Source organism: Cnephaeus nilssonii, assembly GCF_951640355.1.
Source record: "Cnephaeus nilssonii genome assembly, chromosome: 3".
Taxonomy (NCBI): Eukaryota; Metazoa; Chordata; class Mammalia; order Chiroptera; family Vespertilionidae; genus Cnephaeus; species Cnephaeus nilssonii.
The window spans coordinates 1,085,720-1,105,522 of record NC_137074.1 but is presented as its reverse complement, the minus strand read 5'-3'; the positions used below and the strand labels follow the sequence as shown (position 1 = coordinate 1,105,522).

Sequence of the window (19,803 nt, the reverse complement as noted above, 5' to 3'; positions counted from 1 at the left end):
GGGCTGCACTTCACAGCCCCATTCAGCCGCGTGATTGGATAAGGAGCGCTGCGGCTGCAGTAAACGCTGTTGAGCACATAACGGATTTGAGTTGCTTTTTGCTTTAATTGAAATGGGTGCCAAACATTGCATGCTCCTAATTTAATGGTTGTAAAGTAGTCTAGACAGCGACAGCCCCTGGCCCTGTGTCAGGGACCTGGCCTGTTCGCTGCAGCGCTCCTCCCGCGAGGAGCCTCTGCTCAGTGTGCGATGAGATGCTTTCGAGGCTTTCAGCTCGGCCGGCAGGCGGGGCTGGGAGTCTGCACTGGAAGAGCATGGCACACAGGAGAATTGCAGGCAGGCAGGAGAGATGTGTTCACTGGACTTATTGTAGCAGATCCTCTAATGGAGAGTTGCTTAAGCTCGACTCTGCATTTCAGTTAACGGGGGCGGAGAGGGGCATTTTAAAAAACGCAAATCCTGCCCGGATGGTGTGCTCGGTGGGTAAGCATTGACCCATGCACCCAGAGGTCACCAGTTCAATTCCTGGTCAGGGCCCACGCCCAGGTTGTGGGCTCGATCCCAGGGGGTGTGCAGGAGACAGCCAATCGAGATGTTTCTCTCGTCGCTGTTTCTCCCTCCCTCTAAATTCAATAAAACATTTTCTGAAAAGTGCCGATCCCGGCCCTCCGTGCTCCAGTGACTCTAGAGACTGGTCTTGGCTGTGCTGTGATTCTGCCGTACAGCTGGTCCTGGGAATACACTTGACGGCCCGAGTGCAGGCAGGTTCTCAGAAATCTGTCCAGACGGAACTCATCTTACTCACTTCACTCTCAGTCCATTTAGACAGGTGGTAATGGGAAGTTGATACTGATATTTTAATGACTTGTTGGTGAAGTTTGAAAAGTACTTTATAAGCCTATTTAAAATATGAGGAAAACCTATGAACTTATTTCCAAATGTTTTAACAGTTGCAGAAAGTTTATAAATAATTTAGAAAGAATACTTCTTTTGTGACATTATAATTATATTTGTAAGTGTATTGACATTGGAAATATGTTAAGTTGTGGTTTACTCTCATTATTATATTTGAAATCCTACAGGTAGGCATGTTAGGTGAAAGTCTCCTTAGAGACTTTCATTTTTTAAAGAATGAACCTACAAGCCAGTGCTTCTAGCCTCTTTCTCCCCAAAATGAGTCATGGGATTTTTAACCTGCATATATACTTGGATATGTAACAGTTCTTTGACTAATGATTAACTGTGGAATTTGTTAATTACTGTTGTGTATCGTCATTTTTCCTTGATAAAAATTTATTGAAGGTATTTTAGTTTCATATGAAAGTCGGGGCTTTAAAATTTGTTTTTCGTAGCTGTGATTTAAAATCTACTCACACCCTTTCTTTCAAAACCAAGGTTCCGCTTCCTCCTAACGGACAGATGCCGGGGTTCAGCCTCCTGCCCCCGCCTGCGTTCCCCGCCCTGGCTCCGCCTGTGCTTCCTCCAGCTGCGCCCGTGCAGCCGCCGTTCCAGGCTCCTTTCCCGGCCCCCAGCGAGCCCCTCACACAGAAAGCACATCAGGTACAAGCTCCCTCCTCGCTGCTGGCGACCTTTGGCTGCCGGGACTGATGTGCTGGTTCCTGCCTATCTGCTTGTCATCTCTGAATGTGAAGGAAGACTGGCCGTGGACACACATTAGCCTCTCTGTGCCCAGTTGTCATCTGTAAAATGGGCGCAATGTTACTACCCATTTCCATAAGGTTCTTGGGGATTGAGATAGAGTTAGAATGCTTAACGAGTCCCTAACGATGGCTTATTAGAACAGTATGTCACCTACCCGAAGTGATTTCCAAAAGGAGAGTATTTTCTCTAGCCTTAGAAACAGTATGAAGGTTTTTGCCACTGAAGGCCAGTGATCATTAAACTAGTAATTTGGTCTCAAGTAACCAAAAGAGAACGGCTTCAGGACAAGAGAGTTGTAATGTGATGTTTTTAGGTTTTGTCCTGTGCCTTATTTATAATTTTCCCTTTTCTCTTTTAATGACAGCTGTTTGTTTTGTTTTTAAAGGAAATGAAAGTAGAACAGCCTTGTATTCAAGAGGTGAAGCGGCACATGTCTGATAACAGAAAGTCGAGATCTAGGTCAGCATCCAGGTAATTTGTGGAAAATGTTCTTCCAATCCTACGTGTCAGGAGGCATAGAGTTGGATTGGTTCCAAGTTGGGTGAATCAGTAGCACTTGGTGTACTGTGTGCCCATGTGTGAGTTGGAGCAGAAGTACTTGCAAACGGTCCTGAGGTCAGTGGTCTTACCCACGTGTGTTCCCGGGGCGCTGCCGTGGCGCCTGTGCACAGACCGCTTACACGCACTGTAGTAGCCGCAGAGAAGGGCCTGGCTGAGAGGTAGGTGACAGCTGTGGCGGCAGGCATGGAGCTGGCGCAGCACTGAGGCGTCGGCGATGAGCACCCCATAAGCTGTCAGCCTTCCCTGATTCATTTCAGTAGACTCTCCCTGCTGTTGGTCTCTTACACGTTCACACATTAAATTACCTGCTTTATGTTTTTGTGTCTTTTTCAAATTCACACGTGCTTACACGCCTAAAAGCTTTTCTTCGTGTGCTGTCCATTCTTCCTCCCGAAAATATTAGGTCACCAAAAAGGAGGCGCTCTCGGTCTGGTTCTAGATCTCGACGGTCTCGGCATCGACGCTCTCGATCTCGGTCCCGGGACAGACGCCGCCATTCTCCTCGCTCTCGGTCCCAAGAAAGACGGGACCGAGAGAAAGAGCGAGAGCGCCGGCAGAAGGGCCTTCCTCCCGTCAAGTCCGAGACAGCGAGCGGTAAGCTCCCCTTTCAGTCGGGCTTCTTGCGTTAGTTCTTCACGTCGTGGATTTAAAACCTTCCTGATCGTTAGCAAAATACTGCTTTATCATGTCTCGTTAGTGTAGTGTACACGCGTGGGTTTGCTTTTGCACGCTAAGCCAGCTGTGCAACGGCAGTAAGGAGTGAGTATGAGAAATACAAATTCTAGCCAACTGTCACACACAATGGGAAAGTTTTATTTATTGTTTCCCCAGAATCACTAATACCCTCTTACTTTTCTAAAGATTTCCTGTTTACAGACGGTATTACCTTGCATTATTTTCCTGAATCTCTATGTGTGCTTAAAGTATGTTTAACAGTGTGTGTTATACATCCAGAGCTAATCTGAGATTGTAATTGATACGACCGGGGCAGGTGTAAAACTTCTGGCTCGTAAAGCTTATTGCCTGGGCACGCTCGGCAGGTGGAGGGGGCGGCTGCACACGGTGAACGGAAGCGCTGCACTGGCTGGGATCCGGCTTAGGGCCGAGTTTCGGTCTGTCCACGAGGCCGGTGTTTTAACGCTGTGTGTGTGCACTGTTCCGGTTTCAATTCTGGAAGCAGTACCACAGTTTCCGGAATGTTTCCGTGTACTAGCGTATGGGACTTGCTCCTCAAGCTTGCGGTGTCATGATGTAACTCGTGCTTGGTTCTGTCGTGGCTTTCTCACGTCAGGTACAGTGTGGGTCCCTGTCAGGTGTGCGTGTTGATGACGGTGGTTTTACTCTCAGTTTGTAGCACTACACTCTGGGTGGGACAGCTGGACAAAAGGACGACTCAGCAGGACGTTGCCAGTCTCTTAGAAGAGTTTGGTCCAATTGAATCGATTAATGTGAGTGTTTATTCAGTTACTTAACGGCAGTGGGCAGATGTGATTGTCATTCATAAAACCAAGGATTGGGGCCTCGGTTAACATTTGCCCAGGTTTGTAGACAGCGTGGCTAGAGTTTTAGGGGTTCTGAGTCCGTGTTTAGCATTCTCTGCTTCTAATCATGTATCTTTAATAACCAAGTTTAAAACCTTTTTCTAGAAAAGTCTTTATGTAATAAAGCTTAGGGGACTGCAGGCTCGTTAATAACTGGCAATTGAGACCAAACTTAGATTGCCCGTTTACGAGGTATTTAATCTCGGGCGATGGAGCACGGGCTTGACTGGGGAGATGGGTATGGTTGGGGTTGTTGGAACGGGTGACTTATATCTTGTTCTTTGATGTTGTGACCATGTGTTCTAATACGGAAATGTTCTGGAGCAGATGATTCCTCCCAGAGGCTGTGCCTATATTGTTATGGTTCATCGGCAAGACGCTTACCGGGCCCTGCAGAAGCTGAGCCGCGGAAACTATAAAGTGAACCAGAAGTCCATAAAGGTACTTGTTCCACCTGAGGCTTCATTTCTTAAACTGTACTTCTGGGCACAAGCATAGTTCATATGCATCTTTTCAAAAAAGGTTATCTGTTAAGGTTACCAAATTTTAAATGTTAGGTTCATGGTAGAATTTCTACTTATTTTTTTTTAATGTAGATAGAACAGGCCTTCAAGGTATTGGTGCCTTAAATATAATATTTATTTATATTTTTAAATACATTTTTATTGATTTCAGAGAGAAAGGGAGAAGGCTAGAGAGATAGAAACATCAATGATGAGAGAATCCTTGATGGGCTGCCTCCTGCACGCCCCCCACTGATTGTGGATCGAGCCCACAATCCGGGCATGTGCCCTGACCGGGAATCGAACCATGATCTCCTGGTTCATAGGTCGACGCTCAACCACTGAGCAACACTGGCTGGCTTAAATATAATATTTAGTAAAATATTTTATCTTGTTGTTTCAAAAATTTTGGATTTAAAGTTTGTCATTTCATCTTGGAATTCACTATGGGGAATATTCAGCGAAGCCCGGGGAAAAGATGGAGATGATGGGTCTTCTTCCCCGAGGGCCACGGCAGTGTTTCCTGGGTCATCACCCTGCCCCGGGTGGGGCCGCAGAATGGCTCTGTCTGTGCTGGGTCTTCCAGGGAAGCTGGCAATTGCCCTGATAAACATTTGTCTTTTCTCTAAGTTTTATGCTGACTGGGTTAGGGGGTGCTTGGAGGAAGTGGGTAAGGAGGTGGTGCCAGTTAAATTCCCATTGTAAGACAGAGTGAGACAAAGGGGCACCGATTTCCTGGCGGCAGATAAGGCCCAGGACAGCGAGTCCAGCTGCCCAAGTCTGAGTGAGTAGAATGGCGGGAACTGAACTCTCGAAACTTAGGCTGTTCTCTTTCTCCCTTTCTCTCTCTCTCTCTTTAATGAATGGTGAAACAGATTGCCTGGGCCTTAAACAAAGGCATCAAGGCCGACTATAAGCAGTACTGGGACGTGGAGCTGGGGGTGACTTACGTTCCTTGGGACAAAGTCAAGCCTGAGGAGCTGGAGAGCTTTTGTGAAGGAGGCATGTTGGACAGCGACACGCTTAACCCAGGTAACGCAGCGCTGGCTGGCGTAATTTCTTTGAAAATGTGTGAGTGTCCAGAGAAGTCGTGGGAAGTAAGTGTGTATGGCAAGGAGGTGCCGTTGTCTGTGGTCAGGACTATTAGAGATGCCAGACTGAAAGTGGGATTGCAGGGAAAGTGGCAGCAGCTCTGGGCATGGCCTGGAGAGGGACCAGAGCTGATGCAGGGGGAGCGAGGAGCACAGGCTGGCGTGGCACGGGGAGTGGGCGGTGGGGGAGTGTGCAGCGGGAGCTGTGGCTGGAGGGCCACCGGAGGCGGTCGGTGCCGGCTGACTGCTCCCAGGCCCCTCCTCCCTGCACGGTGCACGATGCCTTCACTTACACTCACAGCCGTGTCGGGGGCCACGGGGACCGGGGTCTGCTGTGTGCCCGGCATTCTGGGAGGCTCCTCCCTCCCCGTTGCTTTGTCCAAACAAGAACATAGACGAGGCCAGATGTGTCAGGGAACGGCAGCTCTGCCGCTTGCTTCGTACGGGCCCTGGGACAGGTTGTCTTTGTTTTCCCGTAATGTGGGAGACATCGTAGCAGAACTGCTTGCAGGCGGAGCTGAGCATTAGCCTGCTAGTGTGTGTGTGCATGCAGTGCCTGGCACACAGTGAGCACTTGCTTTGTGCAGCTGCTCATTTAAATACTATTTGTAAGGTTAGCATGGGCAGTTCCTTAATAATTAGACCACTGGGTGTTTTTATTTTTATTATAATCAGCATTTCAAAAATCACTTCTGGATTTAAAGTTTTAACCTAACATGGTAAGCTGCTATTGTTAAATTTCTTTGATTCCCGCAGAGTGGAAAGGAATTACCAAGAAGCATGAGAACGAAGTTGCTCAGAACGGAGGGGCAGAAAGCTCCCATGCAGAACCAGTGTCACCCGTACCCAAGCCTTTGCCTGTGCCTGTCCCTCCCATTCCCGTGCCCGCACCCATCACAGTACCTCCCCCACAGGTGAGAGCCTCGGGCGTTCTTTCAGCTCGCACATTTCTGAAATACGCCTTTCCAGGCCTTACGTAGCTGTATGTCTACAGTCCTAGTCCAAGACCTGAGTCGTAAACGTGGGTGAATTTGTCATATTTTGATATGTCCAACCTGTTGCTTATAAGCTCTGTAACACATTTTTAAGTAATGTTCATGAAACCAGGATGCATTCATATTGCCTTACATCTGTCTAGATTGCAGAATATCTTACACTAGGATGTGTCAGACCTGAGATGCAAACCTGTTCGTTTCTTCTACTCTTTTTACTGTTACCTTATTTTCATATCAGATCTTTGTTCTTCATGGACTTAGGCTCTGAGAGAGCTGGATTCATACCCGACAAGCAGCTGTTTCAAGGGAAAGATGTTTCTAAATCTTTGGTTTGGGTGGTGCTATCATGAATTTTTTAAAACATAAACTGAGTGCCATTTAACATGAAGGTATATTCTTAGAGAGTCTTTGCTGTCCTGTTACTTCAGAGAAGGGCTGGGTTCTGGTAGATCAGAGCTTCAATCCCAACCCCGTTGGCCGTGGGCAGTAGCCGAGCCCCAAGCACCCTTCCTGTGTAAATCTGCAGGTGCCCTCTCCTGGCTCTGCCGCTGGCCTCGCTCTGTGGGACTGGCTTGGGGTTAAAGGGCGTGTCCAATGCTCGGCAGGCTTCCTGTGACCTCATCTCAGTCAAAAACCTTTTGGGTTAAATTATCAGTAGTTGACCCACGGTTTCCATATTACCTGCTAGATTTTTCTTGTCTTTCAGTACCTTCCTTTCTCTGTTTCTTACATTGAGCCCCCAGGTAAATCCGCACTAACAAAAGTGGGGTTCCTCGCCTCTTGCTGTAGCTGTGACAGTTTATAAAGGGACTTCCTAAGTGGTCGCTCGGTAGTCGACCTTTTAGGTATGCCCTTCAGTGTCCATTTTAAATAAGAGTCAATAAGCATTCATTTAAGAAACCTGACTCGTTTGTTAAAATCGTTCATACTTTTTTTTAAACAATAGCAAATATTTATTTGTTGGGTGTTTATTAAGTGCCAGGCACTAGCACTTAACATGCATTATAACTCTTTAATCCCCATGATGATTGAGGTTGGCACTTTTCCATTTCACAGGTAAATAAACTGAGGTCTAGAGAGTGGGCGCTTGCTCAGGTCCGAGAGCTGGCCCAGCAGTTTGACTGCGGTCAGACCCTGTGGATCAGTGGGGTGGCCTTTCTTAGGTTATAGTCTCACACTTCCTGGCGGGTCATGGGACCTCATTTGAGTGGGGCAGATGCTGCCGGGTCGCCAGCCGGCGCTGGGAGGCCGTGTGGATCTGCGGTCATAAAGCAGAGCGCACACTGGGTTTCTGTCCTTGGGGCAGGTGCAGATTGCCACCTGTTTTCTAAGTTACTCACAGAGGAAGAACAGATTTGGAAACGTCTGTTTTTCCAACAAGATACTTCCGCTGTCTCTGCTCACTGTCGGTGGGAGAATGGCTAGATGTGTGGCTTCATTTTTCTTCCTTCCGCTCCAGGTCCCCCCCCATCAGCCGGGGCCTCCTGTGGTCGGTGCGCTCCAGCCGCCCACTTTCACGCCGCCTCTGGGAATTCCGCCGCCGGGCTTCGGTCCTGGCGTTCCTCCGCCGCCTCCTCCTCCACCCTTTCTACGCCCAGGATTCAACCCAATGCATTTACCACCAGGTACACCACGTTGTTTGCGAAGACGTTGTTTTTGAGTCTGAGATGAAGTGATGCAGCGTAAGTGACTGTTTTTCTCGTCCTAGGTTTCCTTCCTCCCGGACCCCCACCTCCTATAACTCCGCCAGTGTCCATTCCTCCTCCGCACACTCCGCCAATAAGCATCCCAAACTGTAAGCATGTTTTCCTTGGTGTTCAGTTCTCCGTGGAGGCGGGAGCGGAGGGCGAACGGGTTAGTACTAGGTCTAGAGTGTGGCCGGGAGAGAATTAGTTACTCAGCTTCACATGTTGATGTGATTGTATTCCTTAGCTACTATCGCTGGTATAAGTGAAGACCCTACAAAAGACTTACCTATTGGAAATCCCATTCCAACAGTGGTATCGGGGGCTAGAGGAAACGCCGAGTCTGGTGACAGTGTGAAAATGTATGGCTCTGCCGCACCGCCCGCCGCGCCCGCGAGTCTGCCCACCCCTCCGGTCACCCAGCCCGTCTCACTTCTGGGTAAGTGCCTTTTCCTATCATCCGTTTTCATTCCTCTCCCGTTGTTTTTTGTGGTTTTTAAACGGGTAATTTTGGTAAAACCTCTGAGGCTGTTCGCTTGGAGGAGGAGCCTCCTCTTAAGTGAGGGTGTGCTCTGGTCTTCACCGAGTCGTCCGGAGACAGCCTCCGTGGGGAACTGTGTCTGTCTGTCCTGAACGGACGTTTGGGGCTCCACCTCTTACTCTGGTATCGGAGTGATTGATCTCTGGGAAGAGGACTTGGTAAACGTCCAAGACTGGCATAACCCCCGGTGTCCTAGCTTTACAAGAGAACGTTTCTCTGACAGCGCAGGTTTCCCCGGTCTGGACCAGTCTTTGTGTCTTTAAACCCTGGGCCTGGTGTCCTCCTTTGTGGGCTAGCTAAGAGGATGTCTTCGATGCGGGGCAGTAAGTGCTCTGCTGCCCGCGTGGCAGGCCCCTCCGTTCCCTCCTGCCACGTCCTCGGGGCTCGCTGACAGCGGGACCCCTGGAGGAGGAGGAGGGTCACACTGCCCAGCCGGGAGGCCTTGGCTGGCTTCCTCGAGTTACAGGTGGGCACGTCGTGTCCTTGTCAGACTGGCCGTCTTCTAAGGAAGACGCTGCTGCCCTGGCGGTGGTCCTGCCAAGTACAATTAACCCGACTCTCCCAAGGGGCGGCCACTCCGTCCTCCGGGTCCAGCCCGCGAGCCCTGTGTTCTCGGGGGGGGGGGGGGCCTGCACGTTTGCGTCCATCTCCGCCTTTAGGAGGGGGCGCACTGGCCCTCTGGCGGGTGGGGCAGCAGGACGGTTTGCGCTGCAGGGCTTTTCCTTTGCACCTGCACCTGTCAGCCTGCTGGGAACTTGTACTTGGTGCCTGTGGTACACTTTAATTAAAATCACTTTCTTTTCAATGGCTCGCTCTCCTCTGGCCTCTCCCAGACTGGGTTTTGGCTGATGATAAACTTGACTTTGGTTTCCCTAGCACACAGGCTCAGCAATAGTGAGAGAGGAGGTGGGATCAAAACGTGTCGCAGATAACGTAGCAGTAGTCATCATCGTGGTGGCAAAGCACTGGTTTAAGGAGGGGATTGCCCACGAGGCCTGTGCCCTGGAAGCCATATGATAGGAGGAACGTCGGACTGGCAGCTGGGAAATTAACATCTGTGCCTCTCAGTTCTGTCTGTCTGTCTGTCTGTTTTCATGTTTGTGATAAGATGGCTCACAAGAACCACAGAACCTGAGTTGGATAGACTTTTCCCATCAACCCTTCCTTGCCCCCCACTCTCCTGTTGTGAATTCCGTATGAGATGGAATGTTCTAGGCACCTGAGGCCATTTGCAGAAGCAGGTGTGCATTCACACCTTCCTTCTGGGCTTCAGGAGGTCACTGACTAAGCGAGAAGATGCCACTCTCTCCCGAGTCTGACACCCACCACTTCCCAACGCCCTTGGAGCCTCAGGGGCCTGCCTCTGGCCTCACGTCAGGTCGTGAAGATTCTGCTCTTGCCGGCGGTTTGGCTCAGAGGAGGGCATCAGCCTGTGGACCAACGGGTCCCGGGTTCGATTCCAGTCTGGGGCATGTACCTTGATTGCAGGCTTCTCTCACATCGATATTTCTGTCTTTCCCTCTCTCTCCCACTCCCTAAAAATCAACGGGAAAATACCCTCAACGAGGATTTAAAAAAAAAAAGATTCAACCCTTTTTTTCTTATCGCTACTAAAATGTGTAATTTAAACTCTGCATCCAACATGTGAGACAAAACACAGATCAAAAGTTGGTGCACTTGAAAAATAAACTTGGTAAGCTAAGCATTGCTAGAAAAACAAATTTCTTAGGGTTTATTGTTACCGGTCATACCTGTCTGGATGTCCCTCTGTTCATTCTCCCCTCCTCCCTCGCATCCCCACTGGAACGGAAGCTCTGAGAGAGGGACCTTGGTCACATCAGCGGGGGGGGGGGGGGGGGGGGGGGGCGGTCTTCAGTGCCTTGCTGCTTGCACTTGACCCATGTGATTCTTGTAACTTTTAAAACACAGTTTTGACCAGGGGTCCTCAAACTTTTTAAACAGGGGCCAGTTCACTGTCCCTCAGACCGCTGGAGGGCCGGACTATAGTTTAAAAAAAACTATGAACAGATTCCTATGCACACTGCACATATCTTATTTTGAAGTAAAAAAACAAAACGGCAAAAACAGCCGCGTGTGGCCCGCGGGCCGTAGTTTGAGGACGCCTGGTTTAGACATTGAAGACGATTCCAAATCTGGAAAGGTTAACATTTGACATAAAAATGAAAACTTGTTAAAATAAGTAGTTTTTACTAAAATGCAGTTTCAATCAGAAGGAAAGCCTTCCATGTCCCTGCGACGAAGGCTCCAAAAGACGTCCCATGAGGGTGACCTTCCAGAGAATGGGACTTGGTAAAGTCTGTGTAGCGAGGGGGAGTTCCCCTAACGACTAGCCCACGCCGCCCTGTGCTAGAGGCAGGCAGGTCCGCGGGTGCGGGGCCGCGGCGGGCACGGCTGGTCTTGCCCGAAGGTGGACGCGGAACTCCGGGTGCTGCGCGGTCTTCTGTGCGCTCCCGTTCCTTCGTGGGAATGGACAGAAGTAGGTGCTGGGCCAGAGACGTAGCCCAGGATAAGTCGGGGTGCTGACTTTCGTTCCTGCAGGAAAAGGACGATAAAAGCGACTTGCCGCGTGCTGTGATGACGGGGCGAATGTACGTAAAACCACTAACACGGGCGGGGGGGGGGGGGGTGGGGCGGGGGCAATACTGAGCAGCCCGAAGTCTTCCTCTTCCCTGTGACTGTAACGGCTGCCTTTCTAGCAGACGGAGGGAACACACTTTTGGGGGGATGGGCATGTGTCTTGTCTCGTTGCCTCAGGTGATTGCAGGTGGACTAGGCCAGATGCCAGTGCCCGCGCACAGCGTTGCCGTCGGGCAGCTGGCTCACGGAGGAAGTGTGTGTGTGTGTGTGGGGGGGGGGTTGTAGCACAGCTGATCCTCGTATTCTTCCCAGTAATGACGCTCACGTCGTTCTACAGTGACGGTGAATGTGTCATTGAGAGACGTAACTAACAGGATCTTAGTTTCAGAAGCAGCGCAGCAGTACTTGTAAGCAGCAGGGCCAGGCACATGGTCAACAGGTCTCCCCCGGTCTGTGCTGGGCCTGGTGGACTGGCGGGAGGCAGTGGTGTGCTTTACGGGTGGTTTGACTTGAAGGATTCTGATCATCAGACTTACGCGTGGTGTTGGTTTGGGACCGTGGCTGCCTGCTTTGGGGGGTGGGGGGTGCCCACAGGGCCACATGGTGGAGAACTGAACCTCCCATCTTTTAAGAGTCTGAATGTTTTAGTAACTGACAATCTGGAAATATAAAAGTATTTGGTCCACAGTAATACAATAATTCATTATGACTGACGGAAAGAAATTCATTCTCAGTCCTCACGGTTCCTGGCAGCTAGAACAGCTGGTCAGTGAGCGCCGGGCCAAGCCTGGCGTGCTGGCCGGCAGGGGGATGGGAAGGAGGGTGGCAATGGAGTCATCCTCTTGGCTGTGTAAGTGCCAATGTTTGCTCTGTATGACCTGTGTCTACAACATTGTGTACAGCACATCTCATTAAAACGTTCACTGTAAATGTGAAATGTGGGCTACTATGGTGTTCCAAACAATAAAAATATGCAAAAAAAAATGTTTGTTTGTGTTACATATCTCTACTGTTACCAATATATCTAAAAGGTCTTTTCAAGGAAAAATTACTCTAAGGTGGACTCATTCCTTTTGTGGAAAATGAAAGCCTCTTACCAAGTGCATTTAATGATTAACATACAGAGAGTCTCCCCCGCTTCGTTCCCCTGCTGTGGCGGTGGTGGCCCTGACACCTAAGAATTGGGTATTTGTGGGACTGCGTCCTACTCGCCCATCGTTTCGTTACCTCAGGCTTAAAGCAGGGGGCAGAGCGGGCGGCTGCAGCCCGCGGCCCGATCGGTCAGGCTCGCGGGCCTCGCCGGGCGCACTGCGCACAGGGCTGCTGTTTCCCGTGCGGACACGGAGTCATGTGGGCAGCGTTGGTCTGCGGATTGTTACATTGAACAGCTGGCTTTGCTTTATCGCAGCCTATTATACTGCTTACAACTGCCTCGAAGGTAAATAACTCTACCACTGACTTCTGTAGCTAACTTTAAAATTGGTATTTGATTTGTAGTGATTTTACTTGGATTTCTGTGCCCAGAACTTTTTTATAGTTACTAGTTTTTAACATTTAAATCAGAGCATTAGAGCACCAATGTGCTAGTGTAAGTAACTTTTGAAGGAAGTGAGGACGACGATCCCAGAAAGTCTTTTTAATGATAACATTGAATTTTCTAAATATAATTTTTGCATTTTACTATTGACTCTTGCGAATTTTGTTGTGATGTTTGGTTCTGTTAAATTGTAAGCTAGAGGACCTGCCAGGTGTTGGGTTTGGTACCAACAAAAGCCCGTTGGGATCCTAGAGAGCGGCTTTCCTTTGGGAGCTTTTGAAGGACGCAGCACGTTACTCTGTCGGCGGGAGGTGGGAAGTGCACGCAGTGTGAACGTCCTCACAGGTAGTTAACAGCAGGTACTGCAGTGTGAACGTCCTCACAGGTAGTTAACAGCAGGTACTGCAGTGTGAACGTCCTCACAGGTAGTTAACAGCAGGTACTGCAGTGTGAACGTTCTCACAGGTAGTTAACAGCAGGTACTCCACCCGGCTGTGGCCTGGACAGGGATTTATGCACGAATACACTGCATTTTCTCATAAGGTGAAGCACTTCAAACAAAACAAACCAGGGGGGGGGGGGTCTTGTGCAAACACTGAGAAGCTGCCCCTCACGTGGCCTGATTGCCTGCATGTGCCCTGCGCCCCCACGTTCACCTCTGGAACAGGCCTGGGGCCTGAGGAAGGGGGAGGGGCAGGCGCTCGGGGCTGGGTGGTTTGGTTAGACAGGTGTTGCTATGAAGAACTTCAGGTAAGACTTGTTCTGCCGCTAACAGTGACAGTGGTCTCCTTCAGTGGTAGGGGAACTGTACTTCAGACTTCTTTTTTTATTAAGGTATTATATGTGTACATATCTTACCATTGCCCCCACCCCCACCCTACACTTCAGACTTCTTGGTTCTGGTAGCGCAGCTCCTAAATTGAAGTCACAGCTGTGATCGTGGCTAAACAGCGATGACTGCACTATATGAACTGGAATTCCAGGAAGCGACAGAGTAAATGGGGAAATGATCGGACAAAACCGAGCGCACATTATTTTGTACAAAAACCAAGTCATTTTAAAGTGATAATAGTCTCTGATTTCTCTTTATTTGACATTCTGCTTCTCATGCATTAGATTTTATCAAAGTGTACCTTCTGCTAAAAATAGATCTCAGTATACCACATTATAATTGTTGAAAACTGAAATTTCTCTTAAAAATCCAACATTCTAAGCACGATCTAAATAATAATCTCATATACAGTAGGTCCTTGGGTTACGTTGGAGATCCATTCCTACGGCGACGTAATGCGATTTTCTTTTCTTTTTTTTAAAAATATATTTTACTGATTTTTTACAGAGAGGAAGGGAGAGGGATAGAGAGTTAGAAACATCGATGAGAGAGAAACATCGATCAGCTGCCTCCTGCACACCCCCCACTGGGGATGTGCCCGCAACTACGGTACATGCCCTTGACCAGAATCGAACCCGGGACCCTTCAGTCCCCAGGCCGACGCTCTATCCACTGAACCAAACCGGTTAGGGCGACATAACGCGATTTTCGCTGTAAGTTGTAACCCACCTACATAAGCACCTACGTCACTCACATGGAGCACAGACACAGCAGCAATGAAGTGACACAGTAAAAACAATGTAAAAGAGAGAGAACAATTCCTGACCTTCACTTGTGGTAAATAAATAATAAAAAACATTAAGCACGTATGTACAGACGTCGAAATGACGGAACTTTTTTTTTAATAAATGGAGATGGCGACGTAACCAGGAAACGACGTACGTCGGGTCCGACATAACCCGAGGACTGTGTAATCTAAACGTGCTTTAATGCTTTACAACTTAGCTCCTTGTTCTCGCTGTGCCTTCTGTAGGAAATGCCTGGGAGGCAAAGTAATGCCGCCTTAAACATATTGATTGGTGAATCCAGGCAAGAGTAGGCGCCATGTGGGTTGTACTGTTTCCGTCTCCTGAAGTACGGAGTGAAGAACATCGATGAATACACAGCCCCACCTGGGGTCTCCGGGCCGCGGGGGGAGAGCGGGGGGGAGGGGATGTTCCCCTGGGAGCGGGAAATTTTGTGTGAGGTTCGTGCAAAACGCCACGGTGCCTTTCTGTTGGATCCACTCAGCACAGGTAGGGCGGCCGGGGCCCAGCCAGGGGCCGTGGGGGAGGCCTGGCCCTCGGGTGGCTTCTCCTCGAGCTGGGTCGTTGCCTCCGCCACCGCCCAGTGCGCCCCAGCGCGTGCCTTCAGCTCCTGTCGGGAGCCCGCCCGGCCTGCCTCCCTGGAGCCCGTGGTCCCCGAGGGACGTGGGTGACAAGTCAGTCAGTCCCTTCGCCTGGAGGTGTGGGGCGTGAAGCTGGGGGCCCTTCAGGGCGGGAGTGTCCCCTGGGATGCGCTGTGTCCACAGGGTGACAGGGACGGCCTGCGGAGCACGAAGGGTGTCGGGTAGAGGAACAGCGGAGGGGCCCCCGCCTGGTGAGAAGGAACGGCTCGTCTGAGGGGCCGCGGGGGGGGGGGGGGCCATGAGTTGAGGAAAGTGGCCGAGGACCTGGCTGTGGGAAGTCTAGGGTTTGAACGAGGGTCGTCATCCCATTGACGTAAGGGTTCCCATGGCTTCACGTGGAAAACAGGCGGACGAGTGGGGAGCGTGGAAGAGGTGGTTTGAATGCGCTGTAGTCCAAGAGGTGGGGACTCCCTGGGGTGCGTGAGGCAGTGGGTGTTGGGTTCTGAATTTATCTTGATGGGGCCTTAGAATTGCTTGTAACGGAAATACGGGCGCGGGAGAAAGGAGTCACCGAGGTCCTGGCTGAGGAGCTGGTGGGGTGTCGTTGCCGCTCCGGGGAGCGGCAGGGACGGAGGAGCTGTGGGTGTCGGGGGTAGCAGGTTACAGGGCCGGGGTTCCGACTTTGGTGCCCGGGCACATGCCGCGGGAACCCTGTGATCCCGTGTCAGCACGGCCCTGCCTGCAGGGCACTGAGGAGGGAGGTGCTGGGGCGGGGAGCCAGCACCGCGCAGTTGGACCCTGAGCACTAACGGGTACGTGCATGCTGGGAACTCGCCAGGAGCGTGTGCCGATCAGCCATGTGAGCCTTACCCCCCCCCCCTCCCCCCGTGCAGGAGACCAGTGGTCCCACTTTACAGATGGGGAAACCGAGGCATACAGAGAAGGGGCCTGTCCCCAGTCACAGCTCTTGGGCAGAGCTCGGGTTGGAGGCGTGCAGGAGACCAGTGGTCCCACTTTACAGATGGGGAAACCGAGGCATACAGAGAAGGGGCCTGTCCCCAGTCACAGCTCTTGGGCAGAGCTCGGGTTGGAGGCGGCGTCCTCCCACACCCACGTGTTAACCTGCCCCGCGGTGTCTGTCCAGGCAGGACCCGGGCTCGGCCGTGGGCGAGGGGCCAGGGCGGGTGGTGCTCTGGGACCAAGCAGAGGGCTCCTGGGTCGGAGGGAGAGCTCCGCTCTCGGGCCAAAGGGTGACTTGACAGCTGTGTTCAGCGGAATGCGTGTGGGCGACCGGAATGGGTCCCCTGGAGTGCTGGTCCCAGCGCCCAGTGACAGCGAGGCCAGGGGAGCGCGGGATGGGGAGACGCGTGCGGTGGTGGGGACACCTGAGGTTTTCTGTGCACGGGACTGGCTACATGGGACTAGTAGACGGGCGTGGCTGAGAGGAGAAGCAAAGCCAGGGAGTTGGTTTGGTTTTCTGTCTGAGAGGTGGTGGACTTAGTCTGTGTGACCGGAAAACCCGGGAGGGACAGTTTGGTGCACGAGGGAGAAACCCTTGCGGGTTGGTGGCCTCGCTTGGGGAGAGGGTGGGACTCGGGTGTGAGCAGAGGGCGTGCCCTTTAGAGCACCTGCATGCCCCCGGTGGGCGGTGATGGGGACGGTGCAGGGGGTCGGTGGGGGTAAAGTCTTTTCCTGTAGTCTGTGTTTTTAATGATAAACCAGCTGGGACAGAAGGCGGGTGTCCCTAGAACGGAATGTGACTTGGTAATAACCGGGAAGCTGGGTGCCCGGAGATGCTGTGGGTTTGGTGGCAGACACCACAGCGCAGCAGAGGGCGCCCTGGGGGAAGGGCGTCCACACTGCTGTGGGCTCCTGAGCGCAGCTTTCTGTCCGCAGGAACGCACACGCCCTGTAGGGCCGGGCATCGCCGTCTGTCCAGCAGCGCCGCTCTGCGGCTGCAGGGAGCCGTGGTCGGGCTGGGGGAGGGTCTCGCCTCGGAGGTATGGCAGCTGGCCCCGTGGCAGTTTCTTAGGACGACAGGGGAGTGTGCCTCATCAGTTGACCCGTTTCTCCTGAAACCCTTGCGCTGTTGCCTCAGCTGAGCTGAAGGAGCACCCCGAGTCCTTTGCTGCCACCGACTGTCTTCTCGGCGCCTCCGCTGGCGTCCGTCCATCTCGGACGCCCTTTCTTTGCTGCTGCTCCGTCCCGTCGTGCGTGCAGCGGTCAGTCCGGGCTCCGGCTCCACTTCGGATTCTGGGTCCCTCTCTCACTGTCCCCCCACGCTGCAGTCACGTCTCACTGAGGTCTTGGCCCCTCACGGTCATCCTGAGGGCTGGGTCACCTTCCTCCGAGCCCCGTGATGCTGCTGTTTGCCTGTCCCGGGCATCGCGCACGTTCCTACGGCACCTGCAGCGGGAGTCCTTCCCAGAAGGCTTTCCGTTGACCTTGCCCAGATCCATCGCAGGAGTCCCGCCTGTGGCAGCTGGAGTCCTACAAAGTGCGCCTCGTGAGGAGTAAGAGTGTTGAGAGTGGAATTACTCCTGAGCCGTGGCTGCAGGTCGGATGTTAGCGGGCGGGAGAGCGGCCGTACCCTGGACGCCCTCCGAGCCGGGACCAGGCGCGTCGGTGAGCCAGAGCCTTCGGAAAGGCGTCTCCCTCCTGAGCAGGAGGCCCGAGGCGGGAGCAGGCGAGCTGTCCGCCGTGTGTCCTGCTGGTGAGGGAGCCTGAGGGCCCGGGGTCCAGGTGGTAGGTGGGCATCGGCTTCAACTCCACGTCACAGCTGCTGGGGCCCCGCCAGGTCAGCCTGCCCTTTGACCTTTGCATTCCGGCAGGGACTCAGCCGTGACGCTCTGTCACGGGTGGCATCTTGCGGTGTGAGGCGGTTCCATCTGCAGTGGCATCTGCTTCCTTCACGCCTAGCGGGTCTCCTGGGCGACCCGCGCAGCCTCTCCACCCGCACCTGCGGCTTCGCCTGCCCTCTCTTACGGAGGCGGCTCCTTTCCTTAACCCTTAACCCCTGGCCCAGCCCCGCCAGCGGCACCTTCTCCCTGCAGCCTCCTCGCCTCGCAGCCTCCACCGCCGTGCCGAGAGCGCGAGCCGGGCCAGGCCGGGCTGGGCTTGGGGCAGGGCGTGCTGGGCTGGCGTGGCCCTCTGTCCACAACACTCCCGCCGGGCACCGGGCAGTGGCTGCCTCACTTCTCCCCTTGGTGCCCTCGAGCCGTGCCCTCTGCCTGCACAGCGTGCCTGTTCGCCGCCGGAGCCCAGCTCACGGCCACCTCAGCGCTGATGCGCTTTCCTCGCAACGTTGACCTGTTTCTCTTCTGAGATGTGCCACTCTTCCCTTCCCCTCGCGCTCCGGAGGCCGCTAAGGGCTGTTCGTGGGCAGCAGTTGGTGATGGTTGGGTCTCGGGGACGAGGGAGGCCTGAGGAGGGGGGAGAGGCAGGAGCCGGTCGGTGGAGCAGCCAGAACACAACAGGTGTGGGTTATGTTCAGTCTGTTTTTTTTAAATGTATTTTTATTGGTTTCAGACAGGAAGGGAGAGGGGGAAGAGAGAAACCTCAATGATGAGAGAGAATCATGGATCAGCTGCCACCTGCATGCCCCCACTGGGGATGGAACCCGCAACCTGGGCATATCCCCTAACTGGGAATCGAACCTGGGACCCTTCAGTCCGCAGACCGACACTCTGTCTACTGAGCCAAACCAGCTTAGGGCTGTTCACTCTCCTAATGGGCGCTATTTGGATGCTCCAAAACAATTATAATAGTAACATCAAGGGTCACAGGTCCCCAGGATTAATCATGAGGAGGTTTAAAATATCGCAAGGTCACCAAAATGTGACACAGACACAGTGAGCAGATGCAGGTGGTTAGTGGCGCTGGCAGACTTGAGCGATGCAGGGCCATCACAAACCTTCCATTTGGGCAACAAAAGGGCCATAGCTGCGCAGTGCAAGTGTGGACCGTGAAGTGGATTCGTGTGGCGTGAGAATGAGTGAGGAGAATGGGGCTGCTGGCCGGGACTAAGGGGCGCCTGCGGGTGTGGGTACACGCTTACACCAGGGCCCGTCAGCAGGGGCGGGCAGGCGGCCCCAGCCTCGCGCAGGCGGAGCTTCGGGAGGAGAGTGGCAGGTAGGCCAACGCGGGGAGGGAGACGGCGCTCCGGCAGGTACGGAGAGCTGGAAGGCGTGGGGGACTGGAGGCCTGAAGGTGGCTCCGAGGCGGTCAGACGAGCACCTGGAGGTGATGCCGTTCTTTGTAACGAGGAGCCAGGACTCCTGGGGGCCGTGGAGGGAGGGTATGGTCACCGGCCACCAACAGGCCGCCCTGCCCTTCCCACTGCCCTCCGGCTGCTCTGCTGCCCGTCCTCCCACTCCCTCCCCCTTGCAAGAGCCAAACCTGGCTTTTCTTTAAAGATCCCACTTGAATGTGCGTCCTCTGGAAGGATGCTGGGGTCCCCCCGAGTGTCCAATGGGAACCCTAGGACGGTGCTGCCTCCCTGACCACGCCCTCGGACCCACGCGCACACCTGTCACCCGGTTTGCACTCTGCCGAGGTCTCCAGGTCCCCGCCGGCCGCTGGCCCTGGGACACGCCGCTTGCTTCAGTCACTCTGCCCGTCTCTGCTTGGACAGCAGTGACCTCTCACCTGGACGTTTGACCCTGAACCCGCCGGTCCGGCTCCTGTGGGAAATGCCAGTGGAGTCGGGGTTACTCTGGGTCAGCGGCCGTGTGTTTCTTAGGCCAGCAAGGGCAGTCTCCTCGGGGCTGACGCCTCCCTTTCGGTCCCTGTTTCTGGGGTGACTTCCCTTCGAGCTCTAGGTTCGCACAGGAATCCGTCTCCAGCCGTCCCCCGGGTCGCAGGCCCTCGG

The 19,803-nt window shown here is 53.0% G+C and overlaps 1 protein-coding gene across 11 annotated transcripts in view; it reads left to right on the top strand.

Moving 5' to 3' along the window:
• SCAF4 (SR-related CTD associated factor 4) overlaps positions 1-19,803 on the top strand; it is a 60,828-nt gene that overhangs the window by 35,227 nt on the left and 5,798 nt on the right. For 4 of the 11 annotated variants that reach the window (XM_079766560.1, XM_079766558.1, XM_079766557.1 and 1 more), the window contains exons 10-19: positions 1,396-1,560; positions 2,048-2,133; positions 2,627-2,817; positions 3,571-3,671; positions 4,092-4,205; positions 5,143-5,299; positions 6,115-6,272; positions 7,813-7,978; positions 8,062-8,148; positions 8,286-8,477. In XM_079766560.1, coding sequence (XP_079622686.1) covers positions 1,396-1,560; positions 2,048-2,133; positions 2,627-2,817; positions 3,571-3,671; positions 4,092-4,205; positions 5,143-5,299; positions 6,115-6,272; positions 7,813-7,978; positions 8,062-8,148; positions 8,286-8,477 — 1,417 coding nt within the window. The remainder of the gene's footprint in view (positions 1-1,395; positions 1,561-2,047; positions 2,134-2,626; positions 2,818-3,570; positions 3,672-4,091; positions 4,206-5,142; positions 5,300-6,114; positions 6,273-7,812; positions 7,979-8,061; positions 8,149-8,285; positions 8,478-19,803) is intronic. The other 7 variants (XM_079766555.1, XM_079766564.1, XM_079766559.1 and 4 more) reach the window with 3 other exon arrangements.